Source organism: Nicotiana tabacum, chromosome 19 (genome assembly GCF_000715075.1).
Source record: "Nicotiana tabacum cultivar K326 chromosome 19, ASM71507v2, whole genome shotgun sequence".
Lineage (NCBI taxonomy): Eukaryota > Viridiplantae > Streptophyta > Magnoliopsida > Solanales > Solanaceae > Nicotiana > Nicotiana tabacum.
In genome coordinates this window covers 129,578,410-129,602,924 of record NC_134098.1, presented here as the reverse complement: position 1 = coordinate 129,602,924, position 24,515 = coordinate 129,578,410, and the positions used below count along the sequence as shown (strand labels likewise).

Below are 24,515 nucleotides of genomic sequence, written 5' to 3'. Positions count from 1 at the left end.
ACTAAAATATAGAATTATTAAAGAGTTTAAATTATATTTATAAATTACATTACAATAATTATTTTTATGTATAAAATATTTTTAAAACTTGTATACATGTAATGTCGGGTTGGTTTGATTTCGGTTTGACTTTTTTTAGTTAAAACCAAACCAAACCAATTTTGTTTTTTTTTTTTTTCTAAACACCAAACTATAGTCTGGTTTTTTTTCTCGATTTGACTCGGATTATCAGTTTGGTGCGGTTTGTCAGTTTTTTTTGTACACTCCTGCCCAGGGCCAATGGAAATGTTCAGTATTAGAAGAGTAAGAAAGTAAAACTTTGAAATAAGAAAATTAGGAGTTAGAGATAGTAAGTTAAGGGAAGGGTGTTGCTTGTTGTTGCTTGTTGGCGGAGCCATACTAGCTAGTTAGTCTGTAAGGGAGAGAAATATTTTACTAATTCAAATAATTCACATTTATTTACCAATTCAAACTTCCCCATACTTGGCCAATTTCTTTTTACTACTAACATAATATGCAAGTATAATCAATTTCTAATTCTCCAAAGTAATAACCAGCCTATGTTACGTATTTATTCAGTTACACCTAATGGTGAGAAGAAAAGAAAGCACAAACATGTTAAGCTGAGAAGCACCACCCGAACCATACTTGAAAAATTAAAAACGGTATAGTCGCAATCTGTCCATCCATGAAAGTGAAAGACAAAAACACAAAAAAGAAAAAAAACGAGGAAACAAAGTTAAGAATAATTGATTCATATAAGCATATTGGAGTATTGGTACGTTGTTTTTAAGGGAGTTGGTACTTATATTACCAATTCTTCGAAACCCCCACTTTAGAAAATATAGTAAACATTTTTTCTTCAAAATAACATTGAAAAGAAATTTAACTCTTCATTAATTATCTTTAGTTTTAATAAAAGTTGTATGATTATCATGAAAGTAGATTTGCAAACCCCGGCCTGAAAGGCTTTTGTTAAGAACATTACGTTATAGAGTCACAGCAGACAATATAAGGTGGTCTGTATCACCTTCAGCGAATAAACCTTGCGGTTGGAAGGAAAAAAATTAACCTTGCCGTACAAATTTATTTACACTTGTTTATATCAAAATCGACAAATGTACGAAGAGTTTGCACATTTATCTCTTAGTCATGTTTAATTAATATATATTCTCACCTCATTACGTTTATTTAAATAACGCACTCCTGTGATTTAGTGTAAACACAAGTGTTCTTGATTGTAGAGGAGAGAGAGTAAGAAAGAAAATAACATAATTAAGTACAGATAAACACAAGTGTGTTGAAAGAGTAATATTTCTACACAAATTTTTGTACCATCAAAATTTTATTAATTTTAAGAATGCAATAATCGATCCAGTTATTGATTTGATAAATTTCAAATTTACCAAAATGAATACTATCAGATTTGAATGTTAATTAGGAGTTAGGGATAGTAAGTTCAAGTTCAGATATTCCTGTATTCTTTTGGCTGCTAATATGTTGTTTATAACGTCTACATATTGTGTCGATTCAATTCTTATTATTTCTATAGTTAGAAAGTTTCTATCATATCTCAACTGCTCTTCCTATTATTGTTTTCTTTTTTCTTTTTTTTTCCCATCATTGTCATGACCATTAATCCCAAACTGGTCTGGAGGATTTAACTTTTAATTAAGCCATCGAAAAATATGATTAAGTCTTTGATAATAGTTGCTAACTGTTTGTACAATCTAAGAAAATTTAAGATTTAGTCGTAATTGTTGTTGACAGAACATCATGACACAAATATTTAAAAATTCACCATTGATAACTTGGTAATGCAGAAGCCTAATCCACACTTTGTTTAGGGGAAGTTTGAAGACTGATTCAAACAAATTTTCGTCTATAAATAGGCACACCTCTCTAATCATATTTCTTACAGATAAACAAATTGTTTCAATATATACAGAGTTGTTTCTAATTTGCAATGGCTCTCAAGTCCTTTATATTAACCATTGCCATTTTGGCTGTTGTCTCTTCAATAAGCCATGCATCTGATCCTAGTCCTTTACAAGATTTTTGTGTTGCTGTTAACGACTCTATGGCTGCTGGTAAATTACCGAACTACAAATTTGATTGTTTGTTTTCACTTGTACTTGTTGTTATTTTCACTTTCTAATAATTATTTTTACGCAGTTTTCGTGAATGGAAAAATATGCAAGGATCCAAAGGTTGTCAATGCCGATGACTTCTTCAAATCAGGCCTAAACATACCTGGAAATACTTCAAATCAAGTCGGATCAGCTGTAACTGCAGTGAACGTCGGCAACTTACCTGGACTTAACACTCTAGGCATTTCATTAGTTCGTATTGATTATGCACCATATGGTCTCAACCCACCTCATACTCACCCTAGAGCAACTGAGGTTCTTGTTGTACTCGAGGGTACTCTCTATGTCGGTTTTGTCCTTTCAAATCCCGGACCAAATATGAAGAACAAACTCTTTACAAAGATTCTAAAACCTGGAGATGTGTTTGTTTTTCCAATAGGTCTCATTCATTTTCAGTTTAACATTGGAAAGACGACGGCTGTTGCATTTGCTGGACTCAGCAGCCAAAATCCAGGAGTTATCACTATTGCTAATGCAGTTTTTGGCTCAGATCCACCAATTAATGTTGATGTCCTCGCCAAAGCATTCCAAGTTGATAAGAAAGTGATCGATTATCTCCAATCTCAATTCTGGTGGGACAACAACTAAATTTAGTACAAAGACAAATAATACTATGATGTTTCTGCTTGTTTTTTGAATTTAAGAAATCATAAATAAAATTCAGGATCTAGTCCTTTGGACTGGTTTTCCTTGATCTTTGTATTGGATGTACTAAAGTAGGAATGTTTTAGTAAAAGTTATGTTTTCTGACCCACACACCATTTTATTTTGCTCTACACTATTATTTGCATGCTTATGCTAAAAACAACTGAGGCGTTTCTGAATACAATCGATTAGCTCTCAATTATTTGCCAAAAAAATTAGAAAAAGATACAGTAAGCAAGTGTTATTTAAGTCCTTTATTTTTGTTGTGTTTATTCATTCAAAGATGGAAAGTAAGAAAAAATGAATTAATCAAGCCAGACGCTACGTAAAAAATTAAAAAGGACAGTTGTTGACTTTACTGTCAGCATAGGTTGACTGCTTTAAAAATACAAATGTATACCAAATCAAGTAGTAGCAGTTGTACAACGAAGGTTGATATCAACATCACGTGCTAAGAAACAAGGCAGGAGTTTTCAGTGGCAAAAGTAAGACTATATATCGCCAGCTCCGGTGGCGACCTATCTTTAATTTAATTTCTGGCATATTTGTTTTACTTTTGTGGCGAGGTTAATTAATCGCCAGAAAACCTAATAATAAAATAAATTAGCCTATGTGATGAAGAATTTGACCACAAAAAGTAAACAAAATATGTTACAAATAGATTTGACGGAGCCATTACTTAAAAAAAACAGCATATAATTCGGCAACGTGGTGCTTACTTTTGGTGTCGACTAAAATGGTCGCTATCATCGTCATTGAAAACTCTCGGTGTGGATTGCATTTCATGCAAATGCTCTTTTGCCATTTCCAAGATTCGAGTTTATGGACTTGCACACATATTTTGTATTAAGAATAATTGTATATTGGTTGCTATCATTAAAAGGTTGATCACCCAAATTAAAAGTGATCTGCTAAGGTTTTGTTAACTAACTATATTTGTAAGATAATTCTTGAGAAGATAAAATAACATATAAATAGAAATGTAAAAGAAACAGGATTTAATCCAAGCCCACTGAATTCACAGTGATTCCTTAAGGAATTTAATCCCCTTCTAATACCCAAGGTTGTGGATTATTTCCTCCCAGGATAGAACGAATTACACACTGGTGTAGCGATACTTCAAACACCAGTGTTTCAGCGAACACAAAGATCGGTAGCAAATCACACTTACTGTTGCTTTGTTTGTAGTTAAAACAGTGCAGAAGAAAGGAGGAGAAGTCAGAAATTCGTATGGAAAATCTGAGAGAATGGACTGGTATTTATAACCAATATTGAGCTCAAACTGAAGAGGTGCAACTCTTCAAAACTTAAGAGGTGCAACTCTTCAAATCCGAAGAGGTGCCAACTGTTTCTTCAAATCTGAAGAGGTGCAAACTGTTCTTCAAATCCGAAGAGGTGCAAACTGTTTCGGTCATATTGTAAATGTCTTTTACAAAAGCGAAGGGCATATGCTATTACATTGGATTTAATATTAATATTCCTTTTACAAAAAACCGGATATTTAATAATATTTATGGTAATATTTACTATTAATAAATAAATTTGGTCCAAAAAAATTAATCAATCAATCAATCATTTAACCGAAGCCGTAACCGAAGCCGAGCCGAGCGAGCAAGCAACGACGACGGCGCGAGGCTTGCCTTATTCTTAACTCTTTAAGAGCTAGAAGAAGTGCAATTGTATATATACCCATCAAAATCTTTTCCTCTTCCAATATGGGACAATGTCCCTTTGTCAAGGAGGGAAACTCAAATATTTTTAATTTTTCTCCATTTTCCATTCACCCTCTTTTAAGCTACATTTAAGCTTAAAATCCAATAATTTTAAGTTACATTTAAGTTTAAAAACCAAACAATCCCCCACATGAATGGGGAATGGCTATATCACCGAAATATGCATGAAAAAACTGTGTGATTCGCAAGCAAGGATTAATTGCATCTGTATAAGTAGGTTTCCCTTTGAACTTTCCGTAGTGAACTTATGTTGGATATACTCGGTCAATCGGTAGATTTGATATCTTTCAACCGTCGAACTTTGGTGTATACCTAGACAACCATAAGTCACACAACCAACCCTTAACCGTCTTTGGCTCTCATTGTTGTGTTCGTTTCAGCCATGAACACCGCCTGATTTAATAAGTGCGTAGAGAATTGGCCTTACAAAATTCCCCCTGAAGCGGCTAACACTTCACACTTACATAGGTGATTCCTAAATGTGTCATCCCGTAGATACACTATTTGATATACCCCGTATCAAATTTAAAAATTATTAAAAAGCCTTAATGCTTTATCCTTGGTACTGAACATTGTCACATCACGAGAATGGACCAAGCTTTTAGTTGACAATGTTGAACCATCATTAATGACTTTGTTTGATCTCCTTGAACCTAGATATTGGGATCTCCAGTTTTTTAGGTAGAGTTACAACCACAATGGCTTGTTCTCGGCCATAGTCATATTCCCTTCGATGATTTCTCAACTACCTCTCTAGTTAGGCCTTTTGTAAGTGGATCTGATACATTATCGCTTGACTTTACGTAGTCAATCGTGATAATTCCTCTAGAGAGTAATTGCCTAACAGTTTTATGTCTTCGTCGTATATGACGAGATTTACCGTTATACATCACGCTCCCAGCCTTTCCAATTGCCGCTTGACTATTGCAATGTATACATATTGGTGCCAATGGTTTGGGCCAAAATAGAATGTCTTCCAAGAAATTCCAGAGCCATTCAACTTCTTCACCGGCTTTATCTAAGGTTATGAACTCAGCTTCCATTGTAGAGCGGGCAATACAAGTTTGCTTGGATGACTTCCAAGATACTGCTCCTCCACCAATAGTGAATATATATCCACTAGTGGACTTAGAATCAGTTGAACCGGTGATCCAATTTTCATCACAATATCCCTCAATCACCACAGGATATTTATTGTAGTGCAAAGCAAAGTCCTGGGAATGTTCTAAATATCCCAAAACTCGTTTCATTGTCATCCAATGAGATTGACCTGGATTTCTCGTGTATCGGCTCAATTTGCTTATAGCACAAGCTATATCTGGTCGTGTACAATTCATGATATACATTAAGCATCCCAACACACGAGCATAATTCATTTGTGATATGCTTTGGCCTTTGTTCTTTGCTAATGCAAGATTCACGTCAATTGGAGTCTTTGCAACTTTAAACCCTAAGTGCTTGAATTTTCCAAGTAATGTCTTAATATAATGAGATTGTGACAATGCCAGACCTTGAGGAATCTTATTGATCTTAATCCCCAGAATTAAATCAGCAACTCCCAAGTCCTTCATATCAAACTTGCTAGTAAGCATACGCTTAGTTGCATTTATGTTGGCAATGTCATTACTCATTATCAGCATATCATCCACATATAAGCAAATAATGACTATGTGATTTGGAATATTTTTAATGTACACACATTTATCACATTCATTTATCTTAAAATCATTTGACAATATGGTCTAGTCAAATTTCGTAGGTGCTTGTTTTAGTCCGTAAAGAGACTTAACAAGTCTACATACCTTCTTTTCCTTACCTGGAACCATAAACCCTTCAGGTTGTTCCATGTAGATTTTTTCCTCCAAATCTCCATTTAAGAAGGCCGTCTTAACGTCCATTTGATGAATTTCAAGACCATAAACTGCAGCTAATGCTACTAACATTTGTATGGACGTAATTCTTGTAACTCGAGAGTATGTATCAAAATAATCAAGACCTTCTCGATGTCTATACCCTTTGACTACTAGTCTTGTCTTATATTTATCAATAGTGCCATCATCTTTTATTTTCCTTTTAAAAATCAATTTATAACCCAAAGGTTTATTTTCAGGAGGAAGATCAACCAATTCCCATGTATAGTTGTTCAATATGGATTCTATTTCACTATTGGCTACTTCTTTCAAAAATAATGATTCCGAAGAAGACATAGCTTCTTTAAATGTTCGAGTCATATTTTCCAATAAGAAAGTCACAAAATCTTATCCAAATGAAGTAAACATTCTTTGACGTTTACTACGTCTTGGATCCTCCTGATTAAATGTACTTTCTTTTTGTTTCTTCCCGAGGTCGTTTAGATACTTCACCAATCGACTCACATTCCTTTTTATACGGGTATATATTTTCAAAGAATTCAGCATTATCTCATTCTATAACCGTATTATTATGAATGTCAGGATTTTTTGATTTATGAACCAGAAATCGATATGCTTTACCATTGGTCGCATATCCTATGAAAACACAATCAATGGTTTTCAGTCCTATTTTTACTCTTTTGGGTTTAGGAACTTGCACTTTTGCCAAACACCCCCACACTTTAAAATAATTCAAGTTGGGCTTCCTTCCTTTCCATTTTTCATATTGAATGGATTGTGTTTTGCTCTGGGGTACTCGATTTAGTATCTGGTTAGCCGCAAGAACGGCTTCCCCCCACAAGTTCTGTAGCAAACCAGAACTTATCAACAATGTGTTCATCATCTCTTTTAATGAACGATTGTTTCTTTTCGCAATCCCATTGGATTGGGGCATGCAAGGGGCCATTGTTTGATGAATTATTCCATATTCTAAACATATTTCTTCAAAAGGAGATTCATATTCGCCACCCCTATCACTTCTTATCATTTTAATTTTCTTGTTAAGTTGTGTTTCAAGTTCATTTTTGTATTGCCTTAATGCATCTATTGCTTCATCTTTACTATTAAGTAAGTAAACATAGCAATATCGAGTACTGTCGTCAATAAAAGTTATGAAATACTTTTTTCCACTGCGAGATGGTATTGACTTCATGTCACAAATATCTGTGCGAATTAAGTCTAAAGGATTTGAATTCCTTTCAACTGACTTATAAGGATGTTTAACATACTTAGATTCCACACATATTTGACATTTTGATTTGTCGTATTCAAACATAGGCAATACTTCCAAATTAATCATTTTCCGCAAGGTTTTGTAATTGACATGACCCAAATGTATATGCCATAATTCATCTGACTCAAGTAAGTAAGAAGAAGCTGAAATTTTATTATTATTCTCAATAACCATTACATTCAGCTTGAAAAGGCCCTCAGTGAAGTAACATTTTTCCTACAAACATTTTATTCTTACTTATTACAATCTTATCGGATACAAAAACACACTTAAACCCATTCTTAACAAGAAGTCCAGCAGAGACTAAGTTCTTTCTAATCTCGGGAACATGAAGGACTTTGTTCAAGGTCACCACCTTACCAGAAGTCATTTTCATAAATATCTTTCCAGATCCTTCAATTTTGGCCATTGCAGAATTTACCATAGAAAGCGTCTCTTCGGGTCCAACAAGAGCATATATAGCAAACGCTTCTCTAACAGCACAAACATGGCGAGTGGCTCCAGAATCAATCCACCACTCCTTAGGATTTCCCACCAGGTTGCATTCAGAAAGCATAGCACACAAGTCATCGATATCTTTGTGCTTTTCAACTATGTTTGCTTGACCCTTCTTCTTGTCATTCTTTGGAGCACGACAATCTGCAGATCTGTGTCCATATTTTCCACAGTTGTAGCAATTTCTGTTGAACCGCTTCTTGCTTAGGTTGCTTTTCGGTCCATAAGCCTTCTTCCTCTTTCTATCTTCAACAATGTTTGCTCCCATTATTGTTGAGTTTCCATGGCCTTTCTTTTCAGCAGCTTTGTTATCCTCTTCGGTTCTCAACCGAACAATGAGATCTTCAAGGGACATCTCTTTTCGTTTGTGTTTCAAGTATTTTTTGAAGTCCTTCCACAAAGGAGGCAACTTCTCATTTATTGCTGCAACTTGGAACGCTTCATTGATGACAAGACCTTCAGCGAAACTTTTGTTAGTAGAAACAATATAATTAATACTTTCAACATTAGTATTAATTTGACTTATACCTTCAGTAAGGAGATCGTGAATAATCACTTTTAATTCTTGGATTTGGGTAATAACAGACTTGCTATCTACCATTTTATAGTCCAAACATTTAGCGGCAATGAATTTCTTTAACCCGACATCTTCTGTTTGTATTTCCTTTCAAGCGCTATCCACAGTTGTTTTGACGTCTCCATATTACTATAGACGTTATACAGATCGTTCTCTAGTCCGCTAAGAATGTAATTCTTGCATAGAAAATCATAATGCTTCCACGACTCAGTCACGAGAAAGCGTTCATTTTCTGGAGTTTCGTCAGGCAAAACAGGAACATCTTCCTTAATGAACTTCTGCATACTTAAAGTCGTCAAGTAGAAGAACATCTTCTGCTGCCAGCGCTTGAAATCAATCCCAAAAAATTTTTCGGGTATTTCTGTCGGTGCCAATGCCGGTGTTGTTCGGCTTGTCGATGCATTGGTAGTTACCATAGGAACAGTCTGGTTTCCATTGTTATTCGTTATTTCTGTAAAAGAATGACACAAACAAACGTTAAAATCACGTAGATTTTAATCTCCACTGGAGTAGAAAACCACATAGGTTTTAGTCTCCAGAAACAGTGAGTATAACACAAATATAGAAAATATTAAATTCCTTAAGTTTGTTAACGAACTGTATTTGTAAAATAATTCTGGAGAAGATAAAATAACATATAAACAGAAATGTAAAAGAAACAGAATTTAATCCGAGCCCACTGAATTCATAGTGTTTCCTTAAGGAATTTAATCCCCTCCTAGTACCCAAGGTTGTGGATTATTTTCTCCCAGGATAGAACGAATTACACACTGGTGTAGCGATACTTTAAACACCAGTGTTTCAGCGAACACAAAGATCGGTAGCAAATAACACTTATTGTTGCTTTGTCTGTAGTTAAAACAGTGCAAAAGAAAGGAGGAGAAGTCAGAAATTCGTATGGAAAATTTGAGAGAATGGACTAGTATTTATAGCCAATGTTGAGCTCAAACTAAAGAGGTGCAACTCTTCAAATCCTAAGAGGTGCCAACTGTTTCTTCAAATCTGAAGAGGTGCAAACTGTTCTTCAAATCCGAAGAGGTGCAAACTATTTCGGCCATATTGTAAATATCTTTTACAAAAAGCGAAGGGCATATACTATTACATTGGATTTAATATTAATATTCAGTTTACAAAAACCCGGATATTTAATAATATTTCTGTTAATATTTACTATTAACAAATAAATTTGGTCCAAAAAATTAATAAATCAATCGATCATTTGACCAAATTCGAATCTGAAGCCGTAGCCGAAGCCGAGCCGAGTGACGACGACGACGGCGCGAGGCTTGCCTTCTTCTTAACTCTTTAAGAGCTAGAAGAAGTGCAATTGTATACATACCTATCAAAATCTTTACCTCTTCCAATATGGGACAATGTCCCTTTGTCAAGGAGGGAAACTCAAATATTTTCAATTTCCCTCCATTTCCCATTCACCCTCTTTTAAGCTACATTTAAGCTTAAAAACCCAATAATTTTAAGCTACATTTAAGATTAAAAACCCACAATCCCCCACATGAATGGGGAATGGCTATATCAAGGAAATATGCATGAAAAATCTGTGTGATTCGCAAGCAAGGATTAATTGCATCTGTATAAGTAGGTTTCCCTTTGAACTTTCCGTAGTGAACTTATGTCGGATATACTCGGTCAATCGGTAGATTTGATATCTTTCAACCGTCGAACTTTGGTGTATACCTAGACAACCATAAGTCACACAACCAACCCTTAACCGTCTTTGGCTCTCATTGTTGTGTTCGTTTCAGCCATGAACACCGCCTGGTTTAATAAGTGCGTAGAGAATTGGCCTTACAAAATTCCCCTTGAAGCGGCTAACACTTCACACTTACATAGGTGATTCCTAAACGTATCATCCCTTAGATAAAATATTTGATATACCCCGTATCAAATTTAAAAATCATTAAAAAGCCTTAATGCTTTATCCTTGGTATTGAACATTGTCTCATCACGAGAATGGACCAAACTTTTAGTTGACAATGTTGAACCGTCATTAATGACTTTGTTTGATCTCCTTGAACCTAGATCTTGGGATCTCTAGTCTTCTAGGTAGAGTTACCGCCACAATGGCTTGTTCTCGGCCATAGTCCCATTCCCCTCGATGATTTCTCAACTACCTCTCTAGTTAGGACTTTTGTAAGTGGATCCGATACATTATCACTTGACTTTACATAGTCAATCGTGATAATTCATCTAGAGAGTAATTGCCTAACGGTTTTATGTCTTCTTCGTATATGACGAGATTTACCGTTATACATCACGCTCCCAGCCCTTCCAATTTTCGCTTGACTATCGCAATGTATACATATTAGTGCCAACGGTTTGGGCCAAAATAGAATGTCTTCCAAGAAACTCCGGAGCCATTCAACTTCTTCACCGGCTTTATCTAAGGTTATGAACTCAGCTTCCATTGTAGAGCGGGCAATACAAGTTTGCTTGGATGACTTCCAAGATACTGCTCCTCCACCAATAGTGAATATATATCCACTTGTGGACTTAGAATCAGTTGAACCGGTGATCCAATTTTCATCACAATATCCCTCAATCACCACAGGATATTTATTGTAGTGCAAAGCAAAGTCCTGGGTATGTTCTAAATATCCCAAAACTCGTTTCATTGCCATCCAATGAGATTGACCTGGATTTCTCGTGTATCAACTCAATTTGCTTATAGAACAAGTTATATCTGGTCGTGTACAATTCATGATATACATTAAGCATCCCAACACACGAGCATAATCCAATTGTTATATGCTTTGGCCTTTGTTCTTTGCTAATGCAAGATTCATGTCAATTGGAGTCTTTGCAACTTTAAACCCTAAGTGCTTGAATTTTCCAAGTACTGTCTTAATATAATGAGATTGTGACAATGCCAAACCTTGAGGAGTCTTATTGATCTTAATCCCCAGAATTAAATCAGCAACTCCCAAGTCCTTCATATCAAACTTGCTAGTTAGCATACGCTTAGTTGCATTTATGTTGAAAATATCATTACTCATTATCAGCATATCATCCACATATAAGCAAACAATTACTATGTGATTTGGAACATTTTTAATGTACACACATTTATCACTTTTATTTATCTTAAAACCATTTGACAATATGGTGTGGTCAAATTTCGCATGCCATTGTTTAGGTGCTTGCTTTAGTCCGTAAAGAGACTTAACAAGTCTACATACCTTCTTTTCTTTACCTGGAACCACAAACCCTTCAGGTTGGTCCATGTAGATTTCTTCCTCCAAATCTCCATTTAAGAAGGCCGTCTTAACGTCTATTTGATGAATTTCAAGGCCATAAACTACAGCTAATGCTACTAACATTCGTATGGACGTAATTTTTGTAACTCGAGAGTATGTATCAAAATAATCAAGACCTTCTCGCTGTCTATACCCTTTGACTACAAGCCTTGTCTTATATTTATCAATAGTTCCATCATCTTTCATTTTCCTTTTAAAAATCCATTTAGAACCCAAAGGTTTATTTCCAGGAGGAAGATCTACCAATTCCCATGTATGGTTGTTCAATATGGATTCTATTTCACTATTGATTGTTTCTTTCCAAAACAATGATTCCGAAGAAGACATAGCTTATTTAAATGTTCGAGGCTCATTTTCCAATAAGAAAGTCACAAAATCTTGTCCAAATGAAGTAGACGTTCTTTGACATTTACTACGACTTGGATCCTCCTGATTAAATGTACTTTCTTTTGTTTCTTCCCGAGGTCATTTAGATCCTTCACCAATCGACTCACATTCCTTTTTATACGGGTAAATATTTTCAAAGAATTCAGCATTATCTGATTCTATAACCGTATTATTATGAATGTCGGGATTTTCTGATTTATGAACCAGAAATCGATATGCTTTACCATTGATCTCATATCCTATGAAAACACAATCAACGGTTTTCGGTCCTATTTTTACTCTTTTGGGTTTAGGAACTTGCACTTTTGACAAACACCCCCACACTTTAAAATAATTCAAGTTGGGCTTCCTTCCTTTCCATTTTCATATGGAATGGATTGTGTTTTGCTATGGGGTACTCGATTTAGTATCCGGTTAGCCATAAGAACGGCTTCCCCCCACAAGTTCGGTGGCAAACCAGAACTTATCAACATTGCGTTCATCATCCCTTCAGGTTGTTCCATGTGGATTTCTTCCTCCAAATCCGAAGCCGAATCCGAATCCGAAGCCGTAGCCGAAGCCGAGTGAGCGACAACGACGACAGCGCGAGGCTTTCCTTCTTCTTAAATCTTTAAGAGCTAGAAGAAGTGCAATTGTATATATACCCGTCAAAATCATTTCCTCTTCCAATAAGGGACAATGTCCCTTTGTCAAGGAGGGAAACACAAATATTTTTAATTTCGCTCCATTTCCCATTCACCCTCTTTTAAGCTACATTTAAGCTTAAAACCCAATAATTTTAAGCTACATTTAAGCTTAAAAATCCAACAAGTTTAAAGTTAAATGGGTCTATAAGACACCTCCTAAAGTATGAGGTATTATGTGTAGATACTCATATATAATTTCTAATTTAATGATGGGCTAAATTAGAATTACATAAATATGTACAACTATAAATGGGTTATGGTCCCCAAATCAGACATAAGGTTTTCTTTTCTAAATATCCCATCATTGGAAAAGTACGTCTTGATTTGGAAGACCCCTAACCGCAAGACGAGGTGTTTCATCCGTTCTTTTGGATTTAGGTATGCTTCCGCATCTAGTTTTTATTCTCGATGATTTGACATGATAGTTCTTGGGTAAAAGATGATATTTTTCATCTTTAAAGTAAATTGGTTCTAACAATTGGTATCACGAGCCTCTGTCATGTTAAATTATTGAAAACTTTTACATAAAAATATATTGAGAAATCAAAAAAGAAAAAGTTTGTACTGGCGGCGCTACTTTAGGAAAATGATTTTTGTATTCTACAAACTACAAAGTAAGGTCTTGTTTTGGTTGATTAATTGATATTTTTATCTAAATTTTGTTTATTAAATCCGAGACTCAAAACTCAAAAATGAGTAAAAATGATTAACTTCCGATTTTATGGGTTCTGTCCGAGCATTTTCGCATTTGTGGACACTTAACTGCATCTGTGGTTTCCTCTTCTGCGAGGCATGGCTCGCTTCTATGAGCCCGCATCTGCGATCTATAATCCGCAGGTGCGATTACACCAGAAGGCCAAAATTTCAGATTTTTCTTAAGTCCAAATTTTGATCCGTTAACCATCCGGAATCCACTCGAGGCCCCCAGGACCTCAACCAAATACACCAACAAGTCCTAAAATATCATACGAACTTAGTTGAGATCTCAAATCACATCAAACAACACTAAAACCATGAATCATACTCCAATTCAAGCTTAAGGAACTTAAGAATTTTCAACTTCTACATTCGATGTTGAAACATATCAAATCAAGTTCGATTGACCTAAAATTTTGCACACAAGTCATAAATGACATAACAGACCTATTCAAATTTCCAGAATTGAATTCCAACCCCGATATCAAAAAGTCAAATCCGTGGTCAAACTTTGAAAATCTTTAGCCCTTAAATTTCTAGTTTCCGTTAAATGGCCATAACTTGAGTTAGGGACCTCCAAATTACATTCTGGGGATACGCCCAAGTCCCAAATTATGATACGGAGCTACCGGAACTGTCAAATTAATGATTCGGATCCGTTTGCTAAAAATATTGACCAAAGTCAACTTAATTAAGTTTTAAAGCTCTATTTCACCTTTTAATTATTCTTTTCACATAAACACTTTCTGGAGAATTATACGGACTGCGCACGCAAGTTGAGGAATGATAAATAGTGTTATTTGAGGTCTCAGAATACAAAAATAATTATTAAATTTAAAGAAGACCTTTTGGGTCATCACATTCTCCACCTCTAAAACAAATGTTCGTCCTCGAACGAAATTAGAAAAGTACCTGAGCTGGTGAAAAGGTGTGGATATTTACTTCGCATGTCCGACTCGGACTCACAATGACCCATACTGCATCGAACTTTCTCTGAGTTTATGGTAGCCCAACAATAAAATCCATAGTGATACGCTCCCACATCCACTCAGGAGTTTCTAACTTTTGAAGCAAACCACCAGGTCTCTCATGCTCGTACTTGACTTGTTAGTAGTTTAGACATCGTGATACATATGCAACTATATCCTTCTTCATTCTCCTCCACCAATAATGTTGCCGTAAATCTTGATACATTTTGACGCCACCTGGATGAATAGAATACCTGAAACCGTGTGCCTCCTCAAGAATTAATTCACGAAGCCCATCTACATTAGGCACACAAATACGACCCTACATTCGCAGAACTCCATCTTCCCCCCACAACAACCTGTTTGGCATCACCGTGCCGCACCGTGTCCTTAAGGACAAGCAAATGAGGATCATCATATTGTCGCTCTCTGATACGCTCATATAAAGAAGATCGAGCGACTGTGCAAGCTAGAACCCGACTGGGTTTCAAAACATCTAACCTTACAAACTGATTAGCCAAAGTCTGGACATCTGCTGCTAACGGTCTCTCATCAACCGGAATATAAGCAAGGCTTCCCATACTCACAACCTTTCTACTCAAAGCATCGGCCACCACATTAGCCTTTCCAGGGTGATACAAAATGGTGATATCATAGTCTTTCAACAACTCCAACCATCTTATCAAATTGAGATCTTTTTGTCTGAACAAATACTGAAGGCTATGATGATCAGTAAATACCTCACACGAGACACCGTAAAGGTAATGCCTCCAATTCTTCAATGCATGAATAATGACTGCCAATTCTAAGTCATGAACAGGATAATTCTTCTCGTGAACTTTCAACTGCCATGACGCATATGCAATCACCCTGCCATCTTGCATCAATACTGCACCAAGCCCAACGCGAGATGCATCACAATATACCGTATAAGATCCTGAACTTGTGGGTAATACCAACACTGATGTTGTAGTCAAAGCGGTCTTGAGCTTCTGAAAGCTCAACTCACATTCGTCTGACCATCTAAACGGGGCACCCTTCTAGGTCAATTTGGTCAATGGAGATGCTATAGATGAAAACCCCTCAACAAGTCAGCGATAATAATCTGCCAATCCCAGGAAGCTCCAGATCTCTATAGCTGAAGTAAGTCTAGGCCAATTCTGAACTGCCTTAATCTTCTTAGGATCCACTTTTAGGCCTTCAGTAGATACAACATGCCCCAAAAAGGCAACTGGGCCTAACCAAAATTCACATTTTAAAAATTTAGCATATAACTGATTATTCTTCAAAATCTGAAGCACAAATCGAAAATGCTGCTCATGTCCTCTCGACTGCTGGAGTAAATCAAGATATCATCAATGAACACAACCACAAAAGAGTCCAAATAAGGCTTGAACAGCCGATTCATCAAACCCATAAATGTTGTTGGGGCATTTGTCAGCCCGAATGACATCACTAGGAATTCGTAATGTCCATACCGAGTCTGAAAAGCTGTCTTAGGGACATTAGATTCCCTAATCTTCAACTGATGGTAACCAGACATCAAGTCGATCTTTGAAAACACCTTGGCATCCTGAAGCTGATCGAATAAGTGATTAATTCTTGGCAACGGATACTTGTTCTTGATAGTCACCTTGTTCAACTGCCGATAATTTATACACATTCTCATCGACCCATCTTTCTTCTTCACGAACAACATGGGCGCACCCCAGGGCAAGACACTAGGTCTAATGAAGCCCTTATCAAGCAATTCTTGTAATTGTTCTTTTAATTCCTTCAACTTTGGCGGGGCCCTACTGTATGGTGGAATAGAAATGGGTTGGGTGCCCGGAGCCAAATCAATATAGAAGTCAATATGTCTGTCGGGTGGCATCCCCGGCAAATCTACAGGAAATACATCTGGAAACTCACGGACAACCGGAACTGAATCCATAGCAGGAACATCCACACTAGAATCGCGAATATGATCCAAATAAGCTATACAACCCTTCTCGACCATACAGAGAGCCTTCACATAAGAGATAACACTCATGGTGGAATGGCCAAGAGTCCATTTCCACTCTATTCGAGGTAACCCCAACATAGCTAGAGTCACCGTTTTGGCGTGATAATACAATATAGTATGATAAGGTGACAGCCAATCCATACCCAAGATGACATCAAAATCTACCATGCCAAGAAGTAGAAGATCCACGCTAGTCTCAAGACTCCCAATAGTAACCACACACGAATGATAGACATGATCTACCACAACAGAACCTCCCACCGGTGTAGATACACACATAGAAGCACTTAGAGAATCACGAGGTACAACTAGATATGTAAAAAAATAGGAAGACACATAGGAATAAATAGATCCTGGATCAAATAGAATTGAAGCATCTCTATGGAAAACTGGAATAATACATGTGATTACGGCATCGGATGACTCGGCTTCAGGCCTATCTAAAAAAGCATAAAATCGGGGTTGGGCCCCCACCACTCTGAACCGCGTCCCTGGGACGACCTCTAACTAGTTGGCCTCCACCTCTAACGGCCTGACCTCCACCTCTAATGGCCTGATCTCCACCTCTATCTTCCTGACCCCTATCTCTAGCTTCCTGAGCAGGCGGTGAAGCGACCGGTGCCGGTATGATGGCACGAGAATCCTGCCGAGATCTGTTGCTCGACAACCTAGGGTTCCCACACTCATAACACCCATCCTACTATTGTGGCTGCTGAAGCTGACCCGAATGGCCCTGATAATCGTTGTAGTGACTCTGGAGTGGTGGTGCGCTGATAGGAGCTGAATGTGCGTTAAATGTTGGTTGCCCAGAGTAAGGCATAATAGGACCGTGACTCCCTGAAGCACCGTAAGATGCCTGAACTGCTGAATGAAACGGTCTGGGAGGATGACCTCTACCATAATTACCCCTGCCACCATATGAAGCACCACTGAACCCACCGAACTGACAAGGCCTCTTATCAGACCCCTGCCCTCTATTCTGTGCAAGAACCATCTCTATCCTCCTAGCAACATTAGCAACCGCCTGAAAGGAAATATCACTTTCGATCTCCTTGGCCATCTGAAGCCTGATAGGGTGAGTGATTCCATCAATAAACCTCCTCACTCTCTCTCCCTCAGTAGGTAGTAAATGGAGAGCATGACGGGCTAAATCCACAAAAAGGGTCTCGTACTGAGTAACAGTCATACTGCCTTGTTGTAGACGCTCAAATTGCCTGTGGAAATCCTTTCTCAATGTGATAGGGAGGAACTTCTCTAGAAGTAGCCGTGAGAACTGCTCCCATGTCAATGCAGGTGATCCAACTGGTCTGGTAAACGTATAACATCTCCACCACCTCTTGGCGGAACCTGTCATCTGAAATACAGCAAAATTGACCCCATTGGTCTCAACTATACCCATGTTTCGCAACACCTCATAACAGCGGCCAAGATAATCATGTGGGTCCTCAGAAGGTGTACCACTGAAGTGAACTGAAAAGACCTTAGTAAACTTGTCCAGCCTCAGTAAAGCCTCATAAAACATGGTGGGCCTATCATCGGCCTGTGCCGCAACAACTGGCTGAACTACCCCAACAGGTGGGGCTGCTGGATCCTGATACTGATTGTATTGCGGAATAATGCGAGATTTTCAAAGAAAGAATTTGAAAGGCTTGAGAAAGAAAAACTGTCATTTAAGGAGAAGGCAGATAAAGCTGTCGAAGAAATAAAATTATCTCAGAAAGATATCTCTAGTTTGTGCATGTACGCCTTGACCCTTCTATTAGCAGAAGGGATTTTGGGAATTGTTGTTAAACATTGAGAATCTTGTAGTATTGTTTTTCAGATATAGACATTGCTAAAACCCAAATGCCTTGTATCAGACTATTAAGGTGTGTTATCTCTATTATTAACTGAATGTTCAATACTATAAAAAAAACTAATTGTATTCATTTGTCACGACCCGAAATTCACGCCTCCGGGGCCGTGATGACGCCTAACATTTCACTTGCTAGGCAAGCCAATGTTAGAATAATATTAGCCATTTTTAAATAATTTTAAATTAATTAATAACAAAAAAACAAATGCGGAAGTAAATTCTGAAATATAGTGAATAATCCATAATAATAGCAATATCTGAATACCATCCCAGAACTAGTGACACAAGTGCATGAGCTTCTAGAATAATACAAACAAGGGTCTGAATAAGATTAAGCTATCTAAAAGAAAGCACACAGCTAAAATAAAGTAGAAGGGGATTTCAGAACTGCGGACGCTGAGCAGTTATACCTCAAGTCTCCTCTGGGTAGCTGAATCCGAGCAAGTCTATGGTACGCCATTGGGACCAAATCCAAAATCTGAACAAGAAGTGCATAGTGTAGTATGAGTACAACCGACCACATGTACTTTGTAAGTGCTGAGCCTAACCTCGATGAAGTAGTGACGAGGCTAAGGCAGGTCACTTACATTAACATGTATGCAATAATAGTAATAACAACAATAATAGAAATAAAACAAGTAACTCATTTCAATAGTTGAAGCCAACTCGGCAGTCATAGCCACTTATTATTTCAATCAATTTCCATTGCGGCGTGCAACCCGCTCCAACAATATAATTCTTCAATAAATTTCTGTTGCAACGTGCAACCCGCTCCAACAATATAAACTTAAAATATAATCTATTGCGGCGTACAACCCGATCCCCTAATATATTCCTTTTTATTTTCATTGCGGCGTATAACCCGCTCCAACAATATAATTTCATAACTTTTAAATATACAAAAAAATACTCCCATAAATACCACATTCAGTAAGAGATTATTAGGCAACAAGGCACACAACATTTATAAATTATTTCGGAAACAAGTAATGACAAGTAGCAATTAAGACACATAAATCAAATAAGCATGTAATAATTATTGCATGAATTCAAGAATTAATATTTAACAAGGAATATGAGAGAAACAATTATTATGAAAATTAATTCATGTCTTAAAAATAATTTATGATTTTTAAATAATTATGCAAATAATTAATTTAATGATGTATAGACACTCGTCACCTCGTCTATACGTCGTTCACATGAATTTCATATAACAAATAATTTAAGGGTTTTATTCCCTCAAGTCAAGATTAACCACGACACTTACCTCGCTTTGCAACCAAATTCAAGATTCCAATAAACCTTTGCCTCTCGAATTCGTGTCCAAAATCCTCAAATCTAGTCATAAACAATTCAATATACTCAATACATATCGTAGGAATTAATTCCATATGAATTTACTAATTTTCCGGATTAAAATTCGAAATTCATTTCAAAAATCAATATTGGGGCCCACGTCTTCGAATCTCAGAAAAACTTATGAAATCTGAATATTCATTCCAATACGAGTCCAACCATACAAAAATTATCAGATTCCGATGTCAAATGGACCTTCAAATCTTACATTTTCGTTTTTGGAAAGTTTTACAAAAATTCCTATTTCTTCCATCTAAATCCGAAATAAATGATGAATATAGACATGGATTTATGAATTATAATCACTCTTAGTTATAGAACACTTAACCAATCCAAAGTCGTGAAAACCCCTTTTGGAATCGCTTAAATATGAGACTCAAAATTCAAAAATGAGTAATTTGGTTAACTTCCGATTTTATGGGTTCTGTCCAGGCATTTTCGCATATGCGGACACTTGACCGCATCTGCGGTTTCCGCATCTGCGAACCCGCATCTGCGGTCTAAAATCCGCAGGTGCGATTACACCAGAAGGCCAAAATTTCAGGTTTTCTTTAAGTCCAAATTTTGATCCGTTAACCATCCGGAATCCACCCGAGGCCCCCGGGACCTCAACTAAATACACCAACAAGTCCTAAAATATCATACGAACTTAGTCGAGACCTCAAATCATATCAAACAATACTAAAACCATGAATCATACTCCAATTCAAGCTTAAGAAACTTAAGAATTTTCAACTTCTACATTCGATGCCGAAACCTATCAAATCAAGTTCGATTGACCTAAACTTTTGCACACAAGTCATAAATAACATAACGAACCTATTCAAATTTCCAGAATTAAATTCCAACCCCGATATCAAAAAGTCAAATCCGTGGTCAAACTTTGGAAATCTTTAACCTTTAAATTTCTAGTTTTCGTTAAATGGCCATAACTTGAGCTAGGAACCTCCAAATTAAATTTTGGGCATACGCTCAAGTCCTAAATCACAATACGGACCTACTGGAACTGTCAAAATACTGATCCGGATCCGTTTGCTAAAAATATTGACCAAAATCAACTTAATTGAGTTTTAAAGCTCAACTTTTAATCATTTTTTCACATAAAAACTTTTCGAAAAATTATACGGACTGTGCATGCAAGTCGATAAATAATGAATGGTGCTATTTGAGGTTTCAAAAAACAGAAATAATTATTAAATTTAAAGATGACCTTTTGGGTAATCACAAGAAGCATCAACACACCACTTACAAATTAATATTTTGTCCAAAGATGAAATATTAATGGAGTGATGGGTATCTTGAGATGGGGTTTACATTTATTCAAATTTATTTTTATTTTGATTTTAAGTATTATGTGAGCTTATTTCATTATTTGTTATTCTCTGATATAGCTGAAATTACTCCTGCAAATATTACTGCCAACATCAATTCAATTCCTATGTTGAATGGCACTAACTTCAAGTCATGGCAAGAGAACTCAACATAGTTCTCAGAATCATAGATCTCGACCTTGCGTTAAGGGTTGATTCTCCACCACCTCGTATAGATAAGAGTACCTCTAATGAAAAGAGGGAGATAGAAAAGTGGGAGAGATCAAATCACATGTGTATGATGATCATGAAGAAAGCCATTCCAGAAATATTCAGGGGTACTATGTCCGACAAGGTTAAGACGGCTAAAAGGTTTATGGCTGAAATTGAAAAGTATTTGTCAAGAGTGAAAATGTTGAGATTGGTACAGTCTTGACAAGTTTGATTTTAATGAGGTATCGAGACAAATGTAACATCAGGGAGTACATCATGCAAATGTCTCATCTTGCTTCTAAGTTGAAAGCACTTAAGTTGAATCTCTCTAAGGACTTGCTAGTGCATTTGATTTTGATATCCTTTCCACCACAGTTTAGCTAATGTAAGGTGAGCTATAATTGTCAGAAAGAGACTTGGGTCTCTAGATGAGGTCATCTTACACGTTGTTCTGGAAGGGGATAGACTGAAGCAAGAAAAGATAGAAAGTGCTCACTTAATCGTTGTGCCTAAGGACAAAAGAAAGGGTTTCCTGAACTATCGAAAGTCTAATGATGGTGAAAGATACATCTACGATGGTGACGGCAAATCGGTTGAAGCCAAAGCAATTGAAACTTTTAGATTATTGTTAAGAACCGATTTTATTTGAATTTGAACGATACTTATGTTGTACCCTTTTTAGATGAAATTTGGTTATGTTTCTGTACTAGAGAGGTTTGGTTATTTTTATTTATTTAAAAATAAAAAAAAATAGTCTCTTTCGTAATTCAAAATTGGTTGGTCCCAGTTCTTTATCGGGTTACAATAATTTATACTTATTTGATTTGATTACTTCGTTTGATGAGCCTTGCATGTTAACATAACTGGTAATAAGGGTAAATTAACCATCTAATAGCCAACTTCTTTATGTCATGAGAGATTAGGTCATATCTCTAAAGGAGAATTAAGAGACTTCTGTCCAATAAAATTTTATATACCCTTAATTTTTCAAAAATTTTATCCCACTACTAAGATTACTTTTTCCAATAATGTGAAGTTCTTTGAGGATGTTGAGTTTGTGGGGGGAGGGATTTAAAGACTTTGTCTTTGAGGAGGAACATATTGATATTCCTCTAATTGTTATTGTCAATGCTCACAAACAACTTTTTATACCTGACATTATTCAAGAAATAAATTTGGATCAAAGACAATATCATTCAGCCCGTCATTCAAGAAGTAGTTCCCAAAGAACAAACTCTACAAGCTCAAGAATAAATTTTAAAAAAAAAAATTATCTATGGACTTAAGAAAGTGTCTCATTAATAGTATTACTAATTTCATCAAGTTATTGTCTTATTTGGTTTCGCGATAAATCTTGTTAATTATTGTGTATACCACAAGTTTAGTGGAGTAAGTATATTTTTTTATTGTGTGATGTATGATTAGCTTTGTATGCGTCTGAATATCTCATTTAATTTAGGGATGTTGGGCAGATATTTAAGCAATTTATAAACTTATCTTTTAAAAGTAGTGTAAAGGTTCAAAAGGTAATTACAGAGAACAAATACTTTATGCTCACATAAAGGAAGTCGAAAAAGTTAAAGATAATCAGGTATTTGAATATCGACTTATTTAGATGCTGATATAATATGACATACTTGGTTGATGAGCTATATAAGGGAGAGTGTTAAAACGAACACTCATAGCTCTTTTCATCGAGGCAGTTAATTTATAATATATTATGGAATATCTGATTATGGAATATGACCGCAAAATTTTATCACTGACTACAATTTATGGATAAAGTTGAAAGCACACTTGAGTTATTTTGTGATAATAAGTTGGCAGTCTCGTATTCCAATAACAACAGGAGTTCGGTAAAAGTCAAAATACATTGACATAAAATTCCTAGTTGATAAAAAAAAAAAAAAAGAGTTCAGAGTGGCTAGGTATCTATAGAGTTTATTGGTACAAACTTCATGGTTGTGGATCCACTTACTAACGGACTACCAGCCAAGGTTTTCATGAGCATATTGCTCATATGGGTGTCATGTCATTTAAGAATATTCAGTTTCAGTGGGAGTTTGTTACCTCTTAAATGTTCTTTATGAACACAATTGGATTTTAGTTTAAGGTTTCAGGTAATGATTTCAGTTTAAGGATATTTAAGGTTATTTCTGCAAAAATAAAATATCCAGTTTATTTTTTACTCTGACTTATTTTTCAGTTGGACCAGTTGGAAATAGGCATGCTTGGATCACATTGCATGTAATTTTCATGCTACATATCCATACTTGATCTATGGCATTTGGTTATGTTGGTATTTATGATCAAGGAAGGTTTAGTTACGATAAATGTAATAAAAGCCGCCTTGGTCCAATATTGCATGATTGATGGACGAGATTGTTCGGAGGTACTTTGATTTATGATAGCAAATATGTTTGAGCTCGTAAGGTGACATACAATTATAAAGTTATATGTACATATATATGTGTCGTCCAAGTGGGAGATTGTAAGAGTTTATGGACTTGCACATATATTTTGTATTAAGAATAATTGTATGTTGGTTGCTATCGTTAAAAGGTTGCCCCAAATTAAAAGTGATCTGCTAAGGTTTAAAGTTAAATGGTTTATAAGATACCTCCTAAAGTATAGGGTCTTATGTGTAGATGCTCAGATATAACTTCCAATTTAATAATGAGCTATAAACATGTACAACTATAAATGGATTATGGTCCCTAAATCAGACATAGGATTTTCTTTTCTAACATCCCATCATTGAAAAAGTACGTGTTGATTTGGAAGACCACTAACCGCAAGACGAGGAGTTTCATTTGTTCTTATGGATTCAGGTACACTTGCGCATCTAGTTTTTATTCTCGATGATTTGACATGATAGTTCTTGGGTAAAAGATGATATTTTTCATCTTTAAAGTAAATTGGTTCTAACAGGATGTACATATTATCATCTTTACATCATAATTTTCTGTTTTTACTGGCAGTCCTAGCATAGTAGTTGTGGCTGTATATGAATGAGG

The 24,515-nt window shown here is 36.1% G+C and overlaps 1 protein-coding gene across 1 annotated transcript; it reads left to right on the top strand.

The window, feature by feature from the left end:
* Positions 1 to 1,910: 1,910 nt before the first annotated feature.
* LOC107805836 (germin-like protein subfamily 1 member 14) lies at positions 1,911 to 2,906 on the top strand. Its single transcript, XM_016629925.2, has 2 exons — positions 1,911 to 2,090; positions 2,176 to 2,906. The coding sequence occupies exons 1-2, from the start codon at positions 1,967 to 1,969 to the stop codon at positions 2,736 to 2,738; spliced, it is 687 nt and encodes a 228-aa protein (XP_016485411.2). The 5' UTR covers positions 1,911 to 1,966; the 3' UTR covers positions 2,739 to 2,906.
* Positions 2,907 to 24,515: the final 21,609 nt, after the last annotated feature.